The sequence below is a fragment of the Myxocyprinus asiaticus genome, chromosome 47, assembly GCF_019703515.2.
Source record: "Myxocyprinus asiaticus isolate MX2 ecotype Aquarium Trade chromosome 47, UBuf_Myxa_2, whole genome shotgun sequence".
Lineage (NCBI taxonomy): Eukaryota > Metazoa > Chordata > Actinopteri > Cypriniformes > Catostomidae > Myxocyprinus > Myxocyprinus asiaticus.
This window is the reverse complement of record NC_059390.1, coordinates 27,091,994-27,116,477: the sequence shown is the minus strand read 5'-3', so window position 1 is coordinate 27,116,477 and position 24,484 is coordinate 27,091,994. Positions and strand designations below refer to the sequence as shown.

The window sequence follows — 24,484 nt, the reverse complement described above, 5'->3', positions numbered from 1 at the left end:
CATGGTTTCTAGTCCCGTGGATACCAGAAACTAATCAGGTTAATTTCAAGACATAGGTTCTGGTCTTGTGGAAACCAGGGAGTTATTATGTTCAACCTGAGACATGGGTTCTAGTCTCATGGAAATCATTAAGTAATCATGTTCACATAAGCAATAGTGAGCACTATTTGGAGGTTGGATTGTTGCTCTACAACATTTTTACTCAACTGATGGTTTAGGTTAAGGGTTGGGGTAAGGGAGAAAGGTTAATAAAATAATGCATTCCTGTTGACTGTTACATAATTTACAACTACAAATACTCACTTTTGATGCCATACTGTGGACATTTCACCTCAACAACACTTCCACGTTCAGCCACTGGGGCCAGTGGTTTCAAATTTCGGTAAGCACAGATCAATTTCAGCAGCAGAACTTTCAACCTACTTTCGCCAAATTCACAGTGAGATCAGTCTAGCTCAACTGTGTTGCATCGTCAATGGTCGCTGTCTCTCAAGTCACTGTAAATTGACAACCCTTATTATAAAAGAATGAGATCTGTCTCAGGGTCTTTACAATGAATGTTAGTCTGTGGGACCAACTCTGGGAGTCATGATGTCATTCTTCCTTCCTCTATAGGGTGTGACATGCTACTCACTCCATGTCTCCCATCCTTTATCCTGTCCCACTTCCCTCTTTGAGACATGCATGCAATCCCAACACCTTTTCCATGCGGTGGATACATGCTGGGTTTCCATAAGGGAAAGAGGTGTCACAAACGCAATATTCCTACAGATATTAATAGACCTTGTTCTCATAGTCCTGTGAGCTGACCTATGATGAAAAACAAAAATAGAAGATACCTGCACAATACGTCAATCCTGTTTGGGTTGGAGTGATTGGCCAATAAGCCATTAAACTTCTTTTTTTACCTGTATTTAATGTAGTCATGATCGTATTTTCTTTTAAATAGCGTAATTTCTTTCATGATTTTCGTTAATAAACTTAATTTTTATGAAGTGCCTGATGAATTCCAAATTACCGTAGAGTTTGATTGGAGACACTGCCCTTGACCTCAACTACAAAACCTGATAAGCCAATTTATTTTGCTATCCTAACTTTGCACGATAATATGGTTAGTTCCATTTTAATATTTACATTTAGCATTGTTTTTACCCTACTTATCAGAACTGACATGCAACCCATTTTTGTTGAGAACCAGTTGACAACTACCTTAAAATGACTAAAATGAGTAGTCCTATCAATGTAATCTGTCGATGCTTTTACCTTCAGCTAGTGGAGATTACAAGTTTGACCACACAGCACAAATATAACAGCATGAGCATTTTAGTTAGTCTAAATCTATTGTTAGTGCCGTATTCATGCCTTACATCCTGTAAACATAAGTTTACAGTCTAATGAACTATTTGAAAACAAATCCAAGCCAAAGAAGAAGCTCTGGGCCTGAATTCACAAAGCTTCTCAAACTACAGGTGCTGATTCGGGATTCGATTGCCTCCTGCTAATTCTGCCCTTTGTCTCCAATATAACCAAGAACGGAACTGATCGGGATGCAGCCCTGGGGACTCTGAGACGCTTTGTAAATGCGGACCCTGAGACCGGAGGGAAAGCAGGAACTGCCACCGCAGAGCTAAGCTAGGCCACTGGGTACAGTACCTCCTTATGAGTGAGCTCCAGCCAGGCGGTATACAGATGGACGCTCAGCACACCACTGGAGTCCAGCAGGTGCAGGCTGTCCTGCGTAGACCACGGGGAGAGAAAGCGGCCATTAGAACGTATGATGAAGCCCTTCAACCCCACAGATGTGAGTAAGCCTCTTACAGTAGCAGCAGACTCTAGTAAAATCAGCTCCAATGCACAATAACATTTAACAGAGATGTCAGTATTGATAACCTTTGGCTTTAAAGGTTCCAAAACCTGCTTACTAAAGCATAACAGTCCTGCCTCCTTAAAATAACCATCAAATTCAAGCACTTTGCCATGTGACTAATATTTTTAAATAGGTTTAGTTTAGCTAGTTGAGTTAGTTTGTATGTGTATTTGGTGTATAAGCTCCAAAAAAATAAAACACAGTTAAAACGTACAGTCACAGAACTGTACATTTTTGAGTTTGTTGCTTGAATCATCACTCTATAGTATCTATGAACCATTGTAGGACAACATACAGTAATGTGTAGACGGGGGAGTGAAAACCGTCATTATTTGACCAATTCTGCTTGGTGCAACTAGTGGCACAGAAAATACACACTTAACCTTTAAGTACATAGAGTATATTTTATTTTACAACAGTTTTTTTTTTAGCCAAGTTGTTTCTTTAATGTCATATATTTACAGTACATTTATGAGAGTTATAAAGTAATTTAATTTATAAAAACTTTTTAAAACAAACACTAATTATTTCAACATAATGTATATACAAAAATAGAAAAGGCAGTTCATGTAAAATTCCACAAACTGAAAATTTTTCAGTGTCTGTAGCTCATGACCTCCCAATAAACCTGCCCGCTCCGGTCACACCCAGCTCACTTGATCCCCGTGCTAAATTAAACCTGAGCTCTTTCCATTGACTTGCATGCTGCTCACCCGCCTGCCACTGCCATCTCCAGCTCTGCTGAGCGGTCCAGATGCCCCCTGATCCCACAAACCCCAAATCCACTCACTTTACCAACAATATTGTGCAACTATGTTTATTAGGTGAATTATTAAGACTAATGGTCTTTGAGTTAGCATTCTAGTATACTGACCAAAGACTTCCTTTTGAGCCTTGGTTCCTCTTAAGTCTTATTCCTTACACTTAAGGAATTTTTCCCAGTGGAGTTCTGTTTTCAGTTAAGCTGATATGTGAGCCATTGTGCTTTGATCAGTATTCTTAAAATTGCTGCAGAAATAAAGCCTTGAAATAATATGTCTTGTGTTTGCCTGTTTTATAAACCCACGGATTTTCTTTAAAAGCAAGAAATCTTTCAATTACATACTGTATATATATATATATATATATATATATATATATATATATATATATATATATATATATATAGTATATTTATATTGTATATATACAGTATACAAATATATCTTTACATGTGTCTTTCAAACACTACTCAGACACATGTGTAAATAATAGTTACAGCTGTATGGAGATGTCTGGGAATTTAAATTAGTGTCTGTGCTATATATCCAGCATGCAATGAGTACTAATGCTGGAATCCAGCACTAAGCCGTGGGAAAACTGAAAGGTCTGAAATTAGCTGTAAGAACTGCACTGTGCACAATCACTGTAAATACAGCAACACACATTGTCTCAAAATGTATTACCATAGAGTTGGTATTAGTATGATGCTAAGCTAACAATGTGGTGCTCTAATAAGCATTAAAATACACAACCCACAGATATTATGTAAAATAGTGGTTTTGTGTTTAGACTGCACTATTTTTACTACTTTTTGGATATTTCAGTACTGAACAAAATATAATATATTTGGTGGGGGGGGGGGGGGGGGGGGTGGAATAATAGGGTTCAAAACAGTGTTACTATGAATGCAAATTTGAATACAGTGAAAAAGACACTCTATTAGCATACCATAAATATATATAAATAAATACAAACTGTCCTTCTACCTACGGGTTTGAGGCCACGTCGGTTAGCACTGGGGGCAATTTGGGGACCCCAATGGGAGCCGCTCCGCCGGGTAACTCCCCACAGATCTCCCATTCCCCAGTATGCTCGTTTGCCCTGGTCAAGTTCTGGGATGAGACCGCTGGCTCATCTCAGGGCGAGTTCGCAAACTCGTTCGGCGCTCGCGAAGTGGATGAGCTCGCGATTGCAGCATCGGAGAGCGGGCTGGTCTAATCTGACACTGAGGACTCGACTGGACTCCTACCTTGGGTGCGGTCGCCCAGTTGCAGGCCGACGCGGAGCTGGCGGCTATGCTTGCCCAGGCAGCTGCAAGCGTCGGGCTTGACGATTGCTCACGAGGTGGTGGCGGGCTCCTTTCACTGCCCGGACCTGGTCTCTGAGCTCCTCCGCTCTCAATACCCTCGACGGTGGGGCTGCCAGGGAGTACTCGGCTATTCCCCAGGTGATTAAGGCGGTTGCGGTGCACCTGTGCCCGCAAAACACCGCCACCTGGTGGAACCGCCCAAGACTCCTTTACAGCGCCTGTAGGTTTACGTCGTCTCTGGTGACTAAGGCCTACGGTGCTGCGGGACGGGCCGCCTCCGCCATGCATGCCATGGCTCTCCTGCAGGTGCACCAAGCCAAGGCGCTAAGAGAACAGCACATGGGTAGTTCTGACCCGGGATTGATGCAGGAGCTGCGCTCGGCGACCGATCTCACCCTCCGGGCGACGAAGGTCACGGCGCGGACTCTCGGGCAGGCGATGTCCACCCTGGTGGTCCAGGAGCGCCACCTATGGCTCAACTTGGTCGAGATGAGGGAGGCTGACAAGGTACAGTTCCTTGATGCCCCTGTCTCCCTGGTCGGCCTATTTGGCGACACCGTCGAGGACTTTGACCAGCAGTTCTTGGCGGTTAAGAAGCAGACAGAGGCTATTCAGCATATCCTGCCCCAGTGTGGATCAAGATCTCGCACCCCGTCTGCTCGTCGCCAGCGGCCTGGCCTGGCCCAGCGTGGAGCCACCCGCAGGAAGCAGACGCCCCCCGTCTCACAACCCGCCACCAAGAACCCAAGGAAGGCTTCTGAGAAGGGCGACCCAGGCACGTGGAGACCTGCTGCAGGCCTAGAGATGGTAAGCAGACCACTCCATCCCACGGTGGAGGGCCAGGAAGAGAATCCGGTGTTTATGGCCGTCGTTATTGTGATCGCTGGACACCGCATATTTATGGCAGGCACGACGCTGGGCGGTTGTGATGGATTACGAGTACGGTTCCCACCTCCCCCGTCGCTGACCGGTCCTATGGTGGGTACCCTGAGCCAGGTAAGTGCTTCAATGTCCCCAGACTCAGCATGGCCACTAGTTCGGGGTCCTTCGCCCTGCCACAAGGCCCCACCCGCCGGTACGTCCGACGCGATTGTCTCCTTGTTCCCCCATGCCCAGAACTTGGGGGCATAGCTTGCGCTCCCCAACCCGTCGCGATGGCTGACCAGAACCGTCCGACTTGGCTATGTGATTCAGTTCTCCAGGCACCCACCTGGGTTCAGCGGCGTCCATTTTACCTCAAGTGCAGGGCGGGAACGCCGCTGCCCTCCCTGCATAGATCGTGTCCCTTCCGCGGAAGGACTCAGGCACCTCAGCCAGTTGGGGCTTCGGGTCAACTGGAGAAAGAGCAGCTCTCCCCGGTACAGAGCATCTCTTTTCTCAGGTTGGCGTTAGACTCAGTCTCTATGATGGCGCGCCTCACTGCCTGAAGTTGTTCCAGCAGTTTCAGAGGCTCCTGGGGCATATGGCGTCCTCGACGGTGGTCACGCCGCTCGGGTCGATGCATATGAGACCGCTTCAGCACTGGTGTCAGACTCAGGTCGCAAGGTGGGCATGGACCCGCGGCACACATCACGGTCATCATGCCGATCTGCCGCTACCTGTTCAGCCCTTGGACGGGCCTTGCATTCGGCCAGGAGTCCCCTTAGTGCAAGTACCCCAGGCGCGTTGTGGTTATGACAGACGCCTCCGAGCATGGCTAGGGCACCGTGTGCAACGTACATGCAGCCGCGGGCTCCGGGACAAGGCCGCGACTGCATTGGCATGTCAACTGCCTCGAGTTGCTCGCAATGTTGCTCGCCCTGCCGAGGCTTCTGCCGTTGATCCAGGGCAAGTTGGTGGGACAACTGGCGGGGTGTAACGCTTGCGTATAGCGCCTTTCCCCTCCTGGAGGGGGAGTCGTGCGCTTTTTACCCCCCAGCCGTGTTCACGAGGTGGTGGACCTTGGATGTCCTTCCTCCTTAGCCCTGTGGCAGGCGAGTTCGCGGAGAAACTCGATGCCGGCCCAGTACGTGTGCTATTAGGCCCTGTACTGGGGTAGGTGCTCCACATGCGCTGGTTGCCTGTTTGTAACCCCGTGTGATGTATCTTCCGTGAGACTGTTTCCCTGTTGGTAAACCCGTGTCTTCCTTGGGCAAAGTTTCCCTCTGCCACCCGTCGCCGTGTTTGTAGAGTTCTGCCCCCTCTGGGTAGGACCTACCACGGGGACTTCTCCACATGCGACACTGCCAACAAGACTCGGTAAGACCATGTGATGTATTTCCCCTTCGGGCAGGATATGGTCTCCACGGTGTCTTCCCCTTGGGAATGCACCTTTATTAGCAACTGACACATAAGTGCCAGCTTTACATATCATACATTCTGCTTCCCACGGATCTCGACCTGGACGAAAGCATGGGAATTTTTTGTGCAAATCTTCAACTCAGCTGTCATTTGCTGCTATTGTCAAGCAACTGTTTGATGTCAAACACAACTGCGCTTTGGGCATTCCCAGAGAGATTGTCAGGCAGGAATTTGGCCAATAGTTGCTGCAAGCCTCTTATAATGTACCAACTGGTGTGCGAGAAGGCGGGACTTACAAAGAGGGGTTAAAGCAATATAAATTCAGACCTGATGCACATCATAATGCAAATAATGCAGAATCCCGGACATTTTCGCTAATTTAGAAATCCTGGCCGGACGCTTTTTTAAGGTCCGAAAAAGAGGACATGTCCGGGAAAAAGAGGACGTACGGTCACCCTAATATATTTACACAACTCTCAACTTGTCCGTCATCTTGGATGAACATTTTCTCTGAGATCGTTAGAACATTATGGACTGCCTTCCCTTCAAAGGATACATGCAATGCTGCCTGCCTTAGAATTTGGTCTAAATATGGTGTCTCAGAAGGCAGCATATGTTGCAGCCTAACATTTGGAACAGTTTGTGTCGGGAGCGCACCTATGATGCTTAAAAATGCAGTCTAGGTAGGTATTGACTGAGTGTTTTAAATTTTAGGCTAAATGCATTTTATGATGACAATCACAGAATCCTGTTTTGCAACCAAACTGCCTCCCTAATGTCCAGGAAGAGAGCGAAATAAGGTCCAAAGCATACTCTATGCAGTATAAGAACGCAACCACTTTTAGCTAAGCAAGCTCGATTTCACACTGTTGCGTTCTATTTGGAATGTGTTGCATTCCCAACGTTGCCACAAGGGGTGCTATAGTGGGCATTAGTATAAACTAGGAATTTGTCTTCTTCTAGGACTTTGAAGATTTAATTTATGGTTGTGGAAAGAGCCTGGTCACTTTGAAACCAAATGGGAAAATAGCAAACTTGACAGCCTGATCTCATGAAAATTACGTGAATTTGACAACATTTTTGCAAAGTAATATTATGTGGTTCATTACACGTATTGTGGCAGTTTACGAGGTGAAATGGATCAACTGGATGCCTACGTCAGAGCGTGGTGCTACAAAAGTTAACATTTTCTTAACTTACCATTATGTAGAATGTACTTAGCATTATGAAGCATCCCTTTCGCATACCATTGCATTTCTCCTCTACGTCCTTGTGACACCATCCTCTTTAAAATCAATGGATTTGCAGCATTCGCTGACGTAGCATAAACTCAAGTGTGTAGGCATCTCAAGGCTTTTTATATGTTTATCCTCTGACCCCATAAATTAAGCACAGGGCATTATGTATGATGACTAGGGCACTTCGTCTTTCCATAGCGGTACCTTAAAAGGCCTTGAAAGTACAAGCAGATTCCACCTGTAATCCAGAGAAACCCCAACAAGCTTCTCTCTGACACTGTGCAGAGGTGATAATCATGGAAGCATTAACTAATTGTGCAGGAATGTCTTCAGATCGAGACAGTATACCTGCTCTTGACAGTTCTCAGACTCTGAAAGCGATGGTTCAAGACAGCTTACCCCAACACAGCTGTTGGTTATTTTCAAATTCGGGGTCTCCTGTGCCAGTATGTGTGAGTGTTTGAACAATTAGCCACTGTATGTCATAGCTCAAGGCCTATGACAGCTGCAGGCTGTCACAAACTCTGGCCTGCCTGTTACTTTTACAGCATGTGCATGTGGATGTGTTGCAGGCAGGTGGAGTAGTTTGGACACTGCCATATGCGAGGACTCCCACTTGGCTGGTGGTCTCTAACACTCTCTTGGCACACACTATGAGTTGTGTTTATTCAGCGGCTTGTAAAGGTGTGTGTGTTCCAGTAATAAATGGCAACTAAGCTCAGACTGGACACAACAATATCTGGCTTCATACTAGCATGTATTCAATCACAACAAGGTATCATAGCATAGTCACACAACTAGTTTAGACTCATAGCACACTGCATAGTGTTCAATTTACACTGCACAGTCAGTTAGATTTTCAATTTCTGCAGAAGAAAACGTAAGTGGTGCTTGTCTTTGCAAAACACACCATCACAATGCTAGGATGTTAGATGGGTGTTTCTTTGGTTTTTTAAGGTGTCCTGCATGCTTTTTAGCATTTTGCTAAGTGGTTGCTAGGGTGTTGGGTGGTTGTCAGGGTATTCTTTTGAGGGATTTAAGGTATTCTTTGGGGGTTTTGGTTTCAGCGTGTTGCTTATCGGTTGCTTGGATGTTGAGTGGTTACGAGGGTGTTCCCTTGGGGGTTTTTAAGGTGTCCTGAAGTGCTTTCAGTGTGTTGGTAAGTGGTTGCTAGGATGTTGGGTGGTTGTCAGGGTGTTCTTTTGAGGTGTTCTTTGGGGGTTTTGATGTGAAAAGTGTTTTTTAGCATGTTGCTAAGTGGTTGCTAGGGTGTTGTAGGTGTTGCTATGGTGTTGGGTGGTTGCCAGGGTGTTCCAAAGTCATTTCTAAGGTGTTGTTATTGGTTTTGAGGGGTCGCTAGGGTGTTGAGTGGTTTTAAGGTGTTCTGTATGGTTTTTAGTATGTTGCTAAGCAGTTACTAGGGTACTGAGTGGCTGCCAGGGTGTTCCTTTGGGGTGTTTAAGGTGTTCTGTAGGGGTTTTAAGGTGCAATGTGTTTTTTAGCATGTTGTTTGGTGGTTGCTATGGTGTTGTATGTGGTTGCCAGGGTGTTCCTACAGTATGTGGTTTCTAAGGTGTTTGAGTGTTTTAGCATATTTTTTTTTTTTTAGAATGTTGTTGTTTGCCAAAGGGAAATGTAGGTGGCTGCAAGGGTGTTCTGGGGTGGTTGCTTACAGGTCCAAGTATATATTATATATATTTAAATTTCAATATGGCTTGAGTCCCTCCAATGTCCTGTAAGTTTATGGGATTTTGTTTGCCCGTTTTATCATCTGCAAGGCAAATGTAGTAAGTTTGATCAGTCTTGAAAAGTAATAGCACTCCTTTCCTAAACAAGTCACAAGATTTGCTGTACCCTATTTTTAAATAGTATGAGATATAGTAATAGTAAAGCTTGCTTAATCAAACACCACTAAAGGCTCAATGTAAATTATTTGTAAGATTTGTGTGACTCCAATAGTAACTTGTCTATTTGTGCTTTTTTTGAGAAGGCTCACGTTAAGATGGTTTGAGACATCTCCTTAGATTAAGATCATTAGAGAAAACTGCATTAGCTTCTTTGCACTGTATTTAAAAACACTCGTAAACTCCCTTGAAATATGAGATCTCCTCATTGTTTCCATCACCAATAACTGCTCCAAGCTCACTTTATATGAGTACAAGGATATGCTTGAAGAATACACGTAAAACAATCTTTAAAGCAGGTTTATGAAACTCAAGTTGGAGTCTCGATAAACAGAAAGACTCTTGGCACATCACAATGGCATATTCAGTTTCTGGTGTTCTGGGTTTAGATGAGTCGAGAATCACAGGACAGGAATAAAGACGTCTGTGTCTTTTGTTCCCAAAGAGTATGAGGTTATTTGGACGCTTTACACGAATCCTGTGGCCTCTAGTTAGCAGATTGTCTTTCTGGGACTGTCACTTGGACAAGGTTAAACTCTGGCACTAGATAAACTCTAGAGTAGAGCAATGTGTGCAAAATCATGCTAATAGGTGCATATACTGAAGACTTAATTATGCAATCTCGTGCTTACACGTCAATGCCTTTGGGTGTGGAAGCTGGTGAAAACGAACTCCAGTTAAGTGAAACACAATGCAAGTCAAACATGGAGAATCTGATAAACGCTTTTAAATAATATCCTGTCCTTCCAACTTAGTTGCAGGTGGAAAGTAGGCAAACCACCGTGGGAATAAACAATGTCTGCAAATTGTCATGTTTTTGAGGAATGAGTGCACATCTTCAGGAAACACTCTATTCCTTCAAGTAACCGAACATTGCTTGCATTTGGCGTCTTACCTTGTTGTAGTAGTGAAGCTGGACCGAATGCCACTGGCCGTCGCTAACTCCACCTAGCACGAAAGTTGCCACAGTCGTTTTTGCCTCTCCTGAAAGAAAGAGAGAGAGAGACAACATGTGAATTAAAGGAGAAGTTTTGTAATTTTTTGGACATTAAAATATTTTCCTCCATCTCTGTTTAACGTGCAGAGAAAACTATACATTAATTCACCCTAAAAGTGTATACACTAACGCTGTGACGCTATCAAAACGTTTAAGTCTTCTAACCAGCCCGACATAGCAACATTGGCTCTACCAATGACATAAATTTGGGGCAGGACTTTTTGTTTGCTCAACCAATGGCAGACAAGGGGAGTGTTTGGGAAATGAAAATGTTTGAAAACATTAATTATTTTATCATTCGGCACAGAAATGTGTTGTGATGTACAGCAACTTGCTGCTATTTTACAGAGCCCCTTTGTAATGGAGAGCCTGTGAATCGGTCTCCATCATGGGATTTTAATGTTTTCAATGGACTTATTTATCATCTTACTCAACTTTTCATTTATTAGGGTTTTATTGTGCAAATGTTTTATCTGTGCTATTTTATTGTATTTATTGGCGTTTTAACTCTCATGTATCTCTTTTGCTTATGTACTTATTCAATTATATTTTATTTAAGAATGGGGTGGTGAGGGTTAATTTTATTTAAAATAGTGGTTTGTTCCAAGTTACAAAGGTGGAAAAATTTCGTATTTAAGCCAGCCGCCACTAGGGGGAAAACAAGATGGATGACGAGTTTTTGGAGCACATGGCCAGGGTTATTTGTTAGCACTGCTTGTAAGCAATATTCTCTGGCCTCAATTGTTTAGGGAGGGGAGTAGGAACTGCTCTTAGTACCAAAAACAGGTCAAGCTTTTAGACTTTTTTTAATGTAACCTTGGTTTTATGTTTGCTTTTAAACACTTATTTATTTGCACATTTTGCACCTCTGATGGAATAAACATATTTTTGGAACGCCATTCCTTCTCTTCGGTGTGATTCTCCTTGTGAATGCTTTGGTCCCTATCACACACTTTGAGGACAGGGAGGGAATTTATTTTCTGAAATAATTTTGCATTCCCTCAAAATAGTTTGTTTTCCTATTCCATTATAACCATTTTACTACAGGAACCACATTTTAACTATGATATTCGCAGTAAAACCATAGTAAAATGCAGGAGAACCAAAACTACAGTAATAAAAGTCGTAATCATTCATCAAAAAAAATAAAAACTGCGTGGTTACTGCAGTTTTACTATACTAACACCATGGTTAATTTGTGGTACAGGAATGCGTTTTAAAACTATGGATTCCACCTAAAAACATGCCCTTACTAAAATTAACCATGGTTTCACTATAGTAAAATTGCAGTAACCATTTTGTGGTGAGGAATCTGATTACATGGTTACTGCAGTTTTACCGTACTGAAACTATGGCTTACGTACCATAGTTTTCAAAACCATTATACATTTAGCACAAATTAACCATGCTGTTACTAAAGTAAAACTAGCCATGTTTTTTGGCAGAATAATTATGATTTACCATAATTACAATACTTTGGATTTTACTACAGTATTACTACGCTATTCTGGTTAATATATGGTACTAAAACCATGGTAATTTTTTTGGTCATGGTTTTACTACAATTATCATACTTGAACTATAGTTACTATAGTAAAACCATGGGAAATTTAGTGGTTGCTATGGTTTTACTACAAATACCACAGTTCAACTATGGATAAAACCATGGATAATTTTTGTAAGGGATGAATAAAGGGATTGCGAGGGATTGCAAAACGTTTTGTAAGGGAACACAAAACTATTGCAGACAATGCAAAACTACTTCAGAAAATAAATTCCCTTGCTGTCCTCTAAGGGGCTCTGTACTATTTTTATCAAATAAAATTAGCTCCTTAGGAAAGGTACACTGTTTTCAAACAGCTGAGCTACTTGAAAATGTAGTTTAGTTAGGCTACTCCCTAACTCTGTTAATCAACTTTTGGTGGCAAAGTCAGTAAATACATTACAGAATATTTCTTTGAGCATTCAGTGCCTTCCATTTTTGATTACACCATTAAAATCCCCAAAAGTGTGTGCTTTAGCATGTGATAACAGTGCCTCTTGTTAAAATATGTCTCTTCTGAAATAACAAACTAGTCCAACATTAAGTCAATTAGTGTCTGTGACACAAAGCTTATCAAACAAACAATCAATCATGTTCAGAAATACTCTTTTAACAATGGAGTTCATTCAGAGGGCTGCAGAGCAAAAGTTTAGGTTACATTGGATTTAGAGGATATTTACCAAAGGCAGGACCCAGTCCGTTGGTATTCATAAAGAATCAGTAAACAGTAACCAAACAGTGTGGCCTAGTTTGTGAAAAATCTCAACTGTGTCCTTTGACAAAGACCAAGAACTATAGCAGTGCCTCTAATTTTCTTTTTGCCCATCCACAAACACTTTTACAAGTAAACACATAATTTCCATTTATTCACTTAGACAGAAATGTCAGACTGTTTTCACTGAAAAATGACCCTCCACCATTCAATACATCAACAGATAGAAATTTAAATGTGCGAAAGTGTGCAAAACAGGGGCCCGTTTGCCACAATTTGACAATCACTGAGCTATGCAATAAACCCAATGCATTTTTTTCAACGTGTTCTCGACCTTATATGAGGAGACAAAGGTGGAGAAGAAACTGCACATACATTTATTTGGTACTTGCGTGTATCGTCAACAGAGAAAATTTTAATGTGTGAAAGTGCGCGAAATACAATCAACACAAAAACGCTGGTACCAGTTGCCTATATTGGTAGAGCTGTTTTAGTGCAACTCTCATGGGCTACAACATGTAAAACAGGCTCCACAGCATGACGCAGGATTCCTCTCTTTGTCTGAGAAAGATTTATGTGCACTATAAGATCAACAGCACCATTATGGGACTGTGCTCATCTAGTGTTATTTATAACCACTTGAGAGCTACAGAGTCGTATATGTGTGTGCGAATACAAGTGTGTGTAAGTGTGAGTACCCTTGACATGCAAGCAGACATTGGCAAGTCTAACTGGGGTCACAGAACAGCATGTTTCAGGTTTGGACATTTTACGACATATAAATCCTGTTTCGTAAACACAGCCACCCAGAGCAAGTCTTATTAAGTGACACAGGGCTACTGAGACAGTCTGTTTAGTGTATCACAACTCAGTTTCAGAGAAACACTGCACTCACAATGCCTTAGATTTCGGCAGGACAGTATAGGATGATAGCATCAACATTATATGCGGTCCAAGGAGTGTTTTATCATTAAGTGCTGACACTAAGGTGACCTGTACCAGGTCGCTCTGTGTTTCTGCAGTGTTGCGATTGTCGTACCTGCTGAGAAGGTGAGCTGGATCTGTTCTTCAATGATCTCCACAGCTATGAAGTCGTGTTTCTCGTTAAAACGGCCGTTATAGAGTAGAAGAGCATTTCTCTCTCTTGTGGCAAACCTGCAGAAATAAAAATATGAATCAGATTTTTACATAACTTATGGCAATAGTGCTAGGGTGTTGTAAGTGCTTGGCTGGGTGTTAATAGGGGGTTGCTAAGGGATTTTTAGGGTATCTTGGGTGGTTGTTAGGTGGTTGCTTATGGGCCAAAAGTGAAAAGATTTTAAAACTTACTTAAAGTAAGATTTTTCCACCAATTTTATCATCTGCAATGTGCTTAGAAAAGCACGCCGTTGGCTCCGCAGAGCTACCATGTAATAGCCATGGCCTGACATGCACCTGTCCAAAAATTTTACTATGCGTCACGTTTACGCAGATCACAACAACCGCGATTGGTCATCAAAGCACCTCCACCAGGATGATAAAACAGATTTCTGAGGTAGTTTTGCATTTTCTACATATCGTACATATATACATATCGTATTTGGGCTCATTTTAATCGGGAGCATCTGTTGTTTTTATATTCTGTTTTTTTTTATGAAGTTACAAACAAAAACATGACAAAAAGCCACATCTGTCTACAACTTCTATGTAACTCTCTGTACTTTCACAGATTTTATTTGATATTTCTATGATTGAAACAATATGCTTGTTGTACTATACTTGCTGAGTCTTTCTGATCTGTATGATGGTTTGAACGTGTTTGACAGTATGGTGCACAATTAATAATTACATTTATAATTTATAAAAAAAATTACCACTTTTAAATTATTAGCAAATTAAAAAGCACTTGTGAAGAGTTGGTCATATTTTCTATATGGGTGATTCTCATTAAATATTTAATCCAAAATAAATACCAAATTGTTTTTGAAATTATATTTTGCATAAAGAAAATGTAGCCTACATTTACAACCACTAAATGGATAGTTAACAAAAAATTTTTAATTCTCTGGTCATTTACTCACCCTCATGTCATCCCAGATATGTATTACTTTCTTTCTTCAGCAGAACACAAATGAAGATGCAACTGAATGGTGATCAGAACTTTGAAAGTCCAAAAAGCACATAAAGGCAGCAGAAAAGTAATCCATAATACTCCATTAGTTAAATCTATATCTTCTGAAGTGATATGATAGGTGTGGGTGAGAAACAGATCAATATTTAAGTCCTTTTTACCTGTAAATCTACACTTTCACTTTCACTTCCACATTCTAGTGTGGAAGTAACTTTCACTTTCACATTCAGCACCTACTGGTCAGGGCTGGTCAAAGGTGCAGACTGATGGTAAAAAGGACTTAAATATAAATATATTAAATCTGTTTCTCACCCACACCTATTATATCGCTTCATAAGACATGGATTAAACCACTGGAGTCTTATGGATTACTTTTATGCCTCCTTTTTGTCATTTTTGGAACTTCTGCGTTCTGGTCACCATTCACTTGCATTGTATGGACATACAGAGCTGAAATATTCTTCTAAAGATCTTCATTTGTGTTCTGCAGTAGAAAGAAAGTTATACACATCTGAGATTGCATGAGGGTGAGTAAATGATGAGAGAATGTTCAAATTTGTTTGGATTGTGACATCATTTTCGCACATTTTACCCTCAAATTCTCATTACCGCAACATGTCTGGACTTTTACTTTTACTATAACCGTGGTTTTCATTGATGATTCTCATTACCGTAACAGTCATTTATTAATGTATAACATTGAAAAAGATGCTGTTGTACAATGATTTTTGTTTTTTATTAAAAAGACAGGCAGGACCAAGGGACTACTACTATGATGTAAAAATACTTCACAAATTAAATCCAATATATAATTTTTTTTTCCCACGTTGAGTTAATGAGACTATTATAATGTTTTTTGCATTGTGGTAAAGAGAATCTGGGGGTAAAATTAACATAACTGTTATGAAAATAATGTCACAATGTAAACATTTCTTAACCCTAACATAGGCTTCATTTTCTATATGCAGAATATAATTTCGTATTAGTTTCTTTTCAATTTGGAGTGAAATAGGTCTAAAATATTTTCTTGACAGGTTTCGCGAGAATCACCCATATGCAGTGTTAAGTCCAGCTTCTAAACTTCAAAATAACCCCCATTTTGTGCTGGTCAAGTGAGTGGTTATTCATTAATTTTATTTTATTTTTTCAGCACAAAGGGTCAAATTATGCCAAAATACTTATTATTAATTATTTAATTGACTCAAGAGCAAGCATACATGCATGATTTATTTTCTCACTGCATTGCAGGAAACATGGAGCTCTGCTGTTGGTTTCATGCAGAAGCGTAATTCGGCCTTTAGGGTCAGTGGTTTGTTCAAATCTCTAACCCTATAATGAACAGCAATAATAGTGACGCTTGCCTTAGGAAACACTACTAATGAGGACAGTGATAAGTTCAGGTTTGATTAAAAGTCTACAGTAATCTCTCATAATTGTTTAACTCTATCTGGTGTGATTGGATTCCAACTGATAACCCCAACAATTTGAGCCAGAAGACACTTCAAAACCAGACAGAAGGAATAACATCTTTTAATCAAGAGAGGAAAGGAAGAAAAAGCAAAGAAAGAACAGAGAGGATGTGAGTGTAAGGCCGGTGGTCCTGAAACAGGAAGTGGTTCCTCTTCCCTGAGCAGCACGTCCCACCTCTTATGCCTGGGCCGTGGCACAAAGGGCAGAGGAGTCAGAGCCCAGCTGCTCCTCAGGAAGATGATACCAATAAAGAAAAACATTGATAGTGCTCTCTCAACACGTAGCCCTTCCTGTTTTTACACTGCACGGGAGCCCAAATATTTCTCTAGTGAGCCTGTCTCAACATTTGATGCTCAATACATCAGATACGGCATCATTATCAACTCCCAAAGAACTTGGGAAGAACAAAATAGACAGACTTTATTTTTGGGAGAACTATCGCCTTTACAGGTAAGAAATTTAGCCTAATGAAGCTAAAAAGAAACTAACCAAAAAGAAATTGAACAGAAAGTGAAAATGATTAGCTAAACATCAAGATTTGTGCATGTATCACCTGAAATGAGTAGCAGATCCGTCCAGACATGCCGCCCAGCCAGACAGAGCCCGAGGGCTCCTTTTGCAATCTCCATTTTCAACAAATTACACTTTACAGGCATGCAAAGCTTTGGGCAGACGTAACAGCATGACATGAAGGTGAACAGGGGCATGACACTGAGGTCATAAGAAATTTTCTTACATGAAGGAGACGGTGAAGTGGAATCTCTGTCTCAGGCCTCGGAAGGTAATGAAGGACTGCCCGGGAAAGCTGCGGGTTGTCATCTCGCAGAAAGGCTTCTCGTACTCTCCAGAGGGACAGCTGCACGTGAAGCCACCCACCAGCAGGTTGACACACTCCCCTCCGTTCTTACACACACCGGGGACACAGCGGCCAGAGCGGGCATCCACTTCACAGTTCTCACCTGCAGTAGGATGGTAACGTCAAGTGAGGATTGTCAGATATTGATACAAGCGAGTACAATATGTCATGGGTACTTGATTACATGACAAGGATAACAGACTTCTGTAATGAAGTTCATTTTAGCACACAGTACTTCTGATGTTTTAAAACTCCATGCAAACTTGGTGTGAAATATCAAGTTTGAAGCATCAAGTTTTTCTGCCAAAACATTGCACCAAAAACGACAAACTCAGAGCTAGGGCTGTCGATATAATGTGTTAAATTAGTGTGATTAATTCAAAAAATTAGCAATTATTCATGCCCTCTGAATGTATGTAAATTCAGTAATAAGGAATTTTCCAACCATCAGAGCAATTCAAGCTTGATGTACCAACTTGATGTATTTGCAAATCAGTGGCAGTAGGGAGCAGTCAACGCAACTCCAGCTTTACAGGCAACAAACCGCGTCAAACCAATGAAAACAGACAGCTCAGGCTTCCACTGATGACGCACTCTTGCGCTCAAAGAAAGAACAGAATAAAGGAATCTCCAGATGCGTTTTTCAAAGTTTGAAACTATGTTTAACTTGTCACATTTATGACTAGAGGTGCTGAAAACTAGTGAGATGCGACATAACCAAAGAGAGATGCCCCAAAAGCAACCATCTGACACATGAGTCCAAAGACTAAAAATAGCGCAGACGGAAGCAGGCCAGTAATAGGGTTGTGTTCAATGGTATGAATATAAAACAATGTTGTGACTTCTAAATCAACATTTATATTGAAAATGCTTTACTTGTCTGCTGCCAAAATATACAGTATGTACAGTATATGATGTAATGTATTTGAATGATCTGAATTAATATGTATATTTTACTGTATATTTTATATTTCACCTTTCTCAGTAAATATTGCTATGTAATATGTGAATAATTGTGATTAACGATGAAATAATCAATACATAATGTTATTAATTCAATTAAAAAAATTTACTGATTAAGACCCCAAATCAGAACATATTTTATGTTTAACATTTGGCTACGTGGAGCAGAATTTTGGACCAATGTGATTTCACTGTAGGTGAGGCTAAAGAAAAGACAAGCATCAATCAAAATTTTTTGACGTGCAACACTGGTATCAGCTGGTTAGGACAAAACAAACATGGTAGAGATGTGATTTATTGCCTAGTTAGAACAATCTTTTCAACATAAAATAGCCAATACATTTTAGTTGCACGTAATGGACTTACGAGTGGTCCAAGCCTCTCGTTAATTTACGAATGGTTTTACGTGCTACTTGGATAACAATGCTTACAGGGAAACACGCCGTTGAGATTAAGTACTACTTAAGTGCAACTAACCTTCTATTTAGAGCTTCTGGAAACCCAGCCAATGTCAATTTTTTTGCAAACAGATTCCCTCTACAAGTATCTCCAACAAGCAAACAAGATCAAATGCAGGCGTGCCTGTATTTCTTTCCAAAAAACATTGCAGCAATTCAGACCTTTGGCGTCTTTGATCACTGTAGCATAAGATACATTGTTATGGAGGATCTTGGCCAAGGCTCTAGTGACTGGACAGCAAACCGTACTTCAGTACGGAAACATCTTCACTGATCCGATACCATCCTGTCCTGAAATCAAAGTTTGAGCCCTGAGTCAGTCTCAGCTATCCTTGCGGAAACTCTTCACAATCAAGGAGTTCCTCTATGGCACCACCAATTCCCCTACCGAAGATGGACATTCAACTCATGCAGTGTTATATATCAGCCATTATCCAGACAAGATCTGGACAAGGGGCGTTTATGTGTTGCGGGGGAACAGGATTGTAGTCCCTTGCCTGTAATGACCCCTGATTTCCTTTGGGATAATCTTTCTCTTGGAGGGCAATAGACATATCTGTTTTCCTCTAATGTGAGAAAGCCAGAAAGGGGGAGATGTTGAGAGGCAGGCTGTCATCACAATCATAATGGATGCAGAATACCTGGACTTGAACTGTGACCTTCAAAGCACTGAAGGGGGTGATTAGGGGGTAATTGGCCTTGATAAAGAAGGGTAAGGGGGGTAGGAGCAGCAGAGGAGCCTCTGAACTGGAGAGTGAGTTGCCAACATTTTGGATATAGGGATTGTCAAATCTTTCATGTTGGTAACACAAACCTTTATTTGACATGGGATGACCCATCTGGTCTTTGCTCAAGGTTCAATAAGTCCAATTGTGACATGGACATTCCTGCGAGTGAAAAAGCTAAACAGACAAATGTTGAGCACAATAAAACTTTAGCAAACTGACCTGTGAAGTCCTCCAGACACTCGCAGGTGTACCCTCCTTCTCGACTGCGACAGCGGCCATTGTTCTGGCACGGTCCAGAGTAGCACAGGTCGATCTCGGTTTCACAGTAGTCGCCAGTGAAGCCGGCCGGACAACGGCAGCGGAGACCATTAATGGGATGGATTGGCCTGAACAGAACCGTGTCGGAAGCTATAAAAGGTGGCGAGCTGTCGAACTTCAACACAGAGACGCACTTCATGTAGTTCTCGCAAGGTTCCCTCAGGCAGATGTTGTCATCAAAGGGAAGGACGTTCTGGCTTGAGATCTGCTGTAACAGAGTCCGGTTCAAGTAGATTTGCTCCTGGAGTTCTTCTGAGGGGAAGTAGCGATCCGGAGCTCCTCCAGGGAGTAAGGCGGAGAAGGTGACGTTGAGGATGTTGCCACTGACGTCCGTGTCGTTCTGTACGTTGAAGATGAAAACACCCTCGCGGCTGGTTGAAAGGACGGCTGCCACACCTTCAGCGAAGAGAGAGAGGAGCGGGGACAGGAAGCGTTCCTGGGACATGTTCTCCAGACGCACCGTGATGCTGTTTGTAAGCATCTCGTCAGTGATGATGGTCACTCGGAGAGTGCACATGGCCGTCACTTGGTGGATACCGTCTGAAAAGGACAGAAACAACTGACCATTAATAATTCACATTCCATGACAACATAAAAACTTGGGCCACATCCACACAAATACATTTTACAATGTTTATGCCTCTCATTCACACTTGAATGCTATTTTCCTCCTCTGAAAATGGAGTATTTAGAAAACGCTCTTCATTACCGCATACTTCATGTTGATGTGGCCTTGGTCTCAAAAGACCAATTCAAGGTTTGGAAATTGGAAGTAAACTATAGCGGGGTAAACTATAGCAGTGAAGGGCAGAAAATGTATTTTTGCGTTCTCATTTGCTACAACAGCAAAAGAAAAATACACTATTACATTTCCAAGACTTTCCAAAAGAGGAAAAAAAATGGAAAGTGGTGGATTTAGGCAGTCTGAAGCAACAAAGATACCATATTTATTGCCACTTCCTCAGCTGTATTTGAAACCGCATCACAGCAGTGCTGACAAGTTATTAACATTAATTCCAGTGTTATATAACTACAAGTATAATGTCATAAATTTACACTAAATCATTAAAACAATTTAATATGAAATGTTTGCTAGATTTATGCTGCTAAATAAATCGTTAACGCATCATCATGTGAAAAGGGTCCATCTTGGGAACTATGAAATCTTGGAATGTTGCAACAACATTCATTAACTTGTCAGATGCTTGGAAGTCAGCTGCTTCCAGAAGATTATATTATATACTCTTCTCATGCTAAGAAAGTTTGAATACTGTTTTGGGTTGGAAAAAAGAAAAGCATGTTAACAGAAAAGATTACTGCAAAGTTGCACCACAATTAGGCAAATTATCTTGGTATTTTGCTTCGGGACACACACATGTCTTCTCTGTTGAAAGTAATACTGTAAAAACAACTTGACTTGATAACCATTGCACTGTGAATGCTGTCTTCGACAGAAGCACAAAAAGGATTTGAATGCTTATTATGGGATTGCACATGATCCCAACTACACAGTTTTGCACTGAATGAGAACAATATTTAGCATGTGCTTTTTCAATAAGACAGTTGTTCCTCATAGAACCCAACAGTGCCCACCCACTTTTTCAGAAATCTTGGTTTCGGAAGTATCTTTCCCATTAATTTTTTTCCAAAAGGATTATAAAAGAGTTTAAAGCCATTAACCAAAACAACCAGCTCCGAGGTGAATCACAACATTACAAAATTTGATTTGAAGCAAAAAAGTATTTGAAAATCTGACAAAAAGTACAAGACTTTGTACTTATTCTCTTTCATGAGGGATGAACTACAATCCTGTGCGTCATTGTGAATGATGTAATGTAAGACTCGATTACATCACTTGCAGTGCATCATGGAAGTGGAGGTCTTTTGCTGCAGTTTGTTTGTTGCTTTTCTCTGACTGGTGGATTTTCCCCCTCAGGATCATGGGTAGTGTAGTTCTTAACAAACAGTTCTGCTATTAAACACGATTTTGTTAAAAAAAGAGTTGAAGTAACATGGACTTCAACTGAAACATTTACCCTCGATTAACTACTTCAGAGCTCACAGTCCTTTTTTAAAGGTTTATAAGTTACTAAGCATAGTAACAAACAACTAGCATTGTAGAAAGTGCTAATAACCCCATGAAAATTATATTACAGAGTTGCTGGAGTGCTGTCAGTGATTCCACCTAATTAAGTCTAGTTCTCATTAAACTAGGATCATATTATTCCTCATAGTCATGCATTTGAGTTGATGCCCACTATTTCCCTGCAGAGAGGAAGGATTTGACAGGAAACCCCCACAAGTACCGCACTGGGTTCTGTTCTGTTTTGCTAAGGGAACAACTGCGGAACAGGTGGTATATCCAATTAATACCCCCGGCAAAACAATGCGGCTAAGACCTTTCAAATATGGAGGTGTCATGTGTCTGTGGCTTGAGTTATATGGCTCTAAATTATATCACTGCCATAAATCACAGGAGGAGGGGGTGTGCGACAGCTACTGTACCATACTCCGTAAATGGGTCACATTCCCAGCTTTGTCTGGTATGTAGTGCGCCGTCAGGAAAGATGAGGGGAGGCAGGGGTATCTGCTCAGCCCACTAAAGTTTCGTAGGATGACATAAGCACATTGCATTGACTTCAAAGCGCAGACCAGAAGTGTGGTGTGTAAAACCCATTTATTTAAAAACATCAAGAAAAATCCTGATTTCCATGATGTGACCCCTAAAAGCAGAGTGAGTTTGAGAATGTTATGTAGCATGTTATGTTTTTCATATATCCTTGGTATTTCATTTGGTGAATTAATTCCATTAGCTCACTGCCATTCCTCAATGTGTCCTGTTTCTCCATCTCTTCCTTAAGTACACACTCACACAAACTAATCACACTTAATATAGTAAAATTTCACTTTCAAAACTCATTTTATGAGACAGTGAGTAGGCTAGACATTCCACGATATCAAAATTTTCACACTGGTGTGGTGTTCATGTTCAAACCGACTAACACTGGTATTAATGCTGTTTGGATGCTAAGTGGTACTATGGGGTGATTTTTGTTAAGCAATAGCCTACACAATAATGCAAGGCAGCTTGATTTCAAACTTTGAACTTTATTTTTTATTTATTTTAACTAAAAAATCAATTAAATCAAGTGCAATTAAAATTTGTGTTGTTCAACTTTTTGAAAGATGACTTTTCAACAGTTGTGAAGGGCAACATCTCTTTGGCAACGATCCTACTTCATCCGTGCATTCTCTCCATCATGGGCGACCGGTCGGGTATTTCGTTGTTCAAGTAAGTACATCACTTATTGTGGGTCGTTGCGGGTTTAATGTTGGTGTTTTATTACCTTTCATCCCAGGACCCAGTTTAGCTTCTTCACAAGGGTAATGACTTTGAATGTGTGTGAATGAATTCATTTTGTTCCCTCCTAGGGCTGGGCGATATGCAAGAAATTTGTTCACAATATTTTTATTTAAAACAAATATATATCACAATATTCAAATACATCGTCAACCCCCCCACCAAGGGATCGGCCAATATTCTCGCTTTAGTGATTTTGCATTGAAAATTGAATTCATTTATTTAAAAAAAGAAAAACTTAAACCAAAGACATTTCTAAATTCATATTGCACTTCAAACTAAATGAAAAAGCAATTAAAATAACGAAGTGGCCAAAAACATTAATGAAAAAAAATCATATTTAACAACCTTTCCATTTACCGTCATGCAAGTATCCATCTATGACAACAGGTGGACAATTACTAATAAAAATTAGGATCTAAAAACAATTATAAATGTAAAGATAATAATTATACTGATGATAACAATCAATTAAATATAAATTCAGGTTTGAGGTGAACTTGATTTTGTATTATTTTATGATTTAATCACAGATGTATAGGCTGCAGAGTTGCTCTCACAACGAACTGCTCTGTGGAAATAAAGCAAACTGAACTCAGAACACCTTCTGAGCTGAGATGTCTGAGGTCATTTACAGCATTCTCATAGATGATACTGTTCTTGCAAAAAAAATTCAGAAGACTGAAACAAAGAAAGAGTGAGAACCCTTTACATACGTGTGTTCCACGAGACTGCACGCCTCCGAACAAACAGTGTGTCAGACATGCGCATAGACGGCTTTTCTGTCATCTGTTCTTAAAAATATAATAAAGTGTGTTTCTTCAAGCATGTGTCTGTGTGTCTAACAGCATTTATTGTGTCATTCCGAATCAGAGACGTCTTACAGTTACCCACCATGTACATTATATTCGCTACCTGCAATTAAACGTCTTCTGTCAGTGCCTGTACTTTGCTGCCTGTTTGATCTGATACGCTGGTAAAGAACATCTGGCTTTCCATGCGTTATTTAGGTTCATTTATCATGGGTCGCAAACTCTTCATTAGGCAACTGTTTTTTATTTAAGGCTATTCTATTCATTAGGCTATTGTATTGATATTGGAATTTCATAATGTTTTTCACCTTTTACATGGTCTAAAATGTCACACCGGTGTTGGCCCTTGTACCGAGTAAAACCAATAACACCGTACACCTTGGAAACCCTAGAGGACGCTAATCCAAACATCTGCTGGCATGCGGCCTAATAAAACAGGAATATTGTAATCAGTTTGTGTCCTGTCCTGAGAGATGAAAGATGGATCCAACAGATGGATCTTCTTTCTCAGGATGAGGAGTTGCATTTTTAAACACAGTATTATCCTTAAAGTCACCACTCTCTCACTCTGTTTTCAAAGTATTTTTGAGTGTTACAGCCAAAAGTTCAACAACAAATGTTTTCATTAAAATTTCTGCCTTTTCTACCTGACATTTCAGCAAATTATATTTTTAGCTGTCAGCTGTTCAGTTAAAATCCATGTAAAGTGTCACTGTATATAACCAGGCAAAGGCTGATGTCAGGCAAAACATTCCCATCAACCCCCATACTGTATTCTGCCCCCCATGAATAAAGG

The 24,484-nt window shown here is 40.9% G+C and overlaps 1 protein-coding gene across 3 annotated transcripts in view; it reads right to left on the bottom strand.

Moving 5' to 3' along the window:
- Positions 1-24,484, bottom strand: part of celsr1a (cadherin EGF LAG seven-pass G-type receptor 1a) — a 142,551-nt gene that overhangs the window by 59,471 nt on the left and 58,596 nt on the right. For all 3 annotated transcript variants that reach the window (XM_051691543.1, XM_051691544.1, XM_051691545.1), the window contains exons 2-5: positions 19,417-20,055; positions 16,929-17,151; positions 13,652-13,767; positions 10,256-10,344 (exon numbers count right to left, since the gene is read on the bottom strand). In XM_051691543.1, coding sequence (XP_051547503.1) covers positions 10,256-10,344; positions 13,652-13,767; positions 16,929-17,151; positions 19,417-20,055 — 1,067 coding nt within the window. The remainder of the gene's footprint in view (positions 1-10,255; positions 10,345-13,651; positions 13,768-16,928; positions 17,152-19,416; positions 20,056-24,484) is intronic.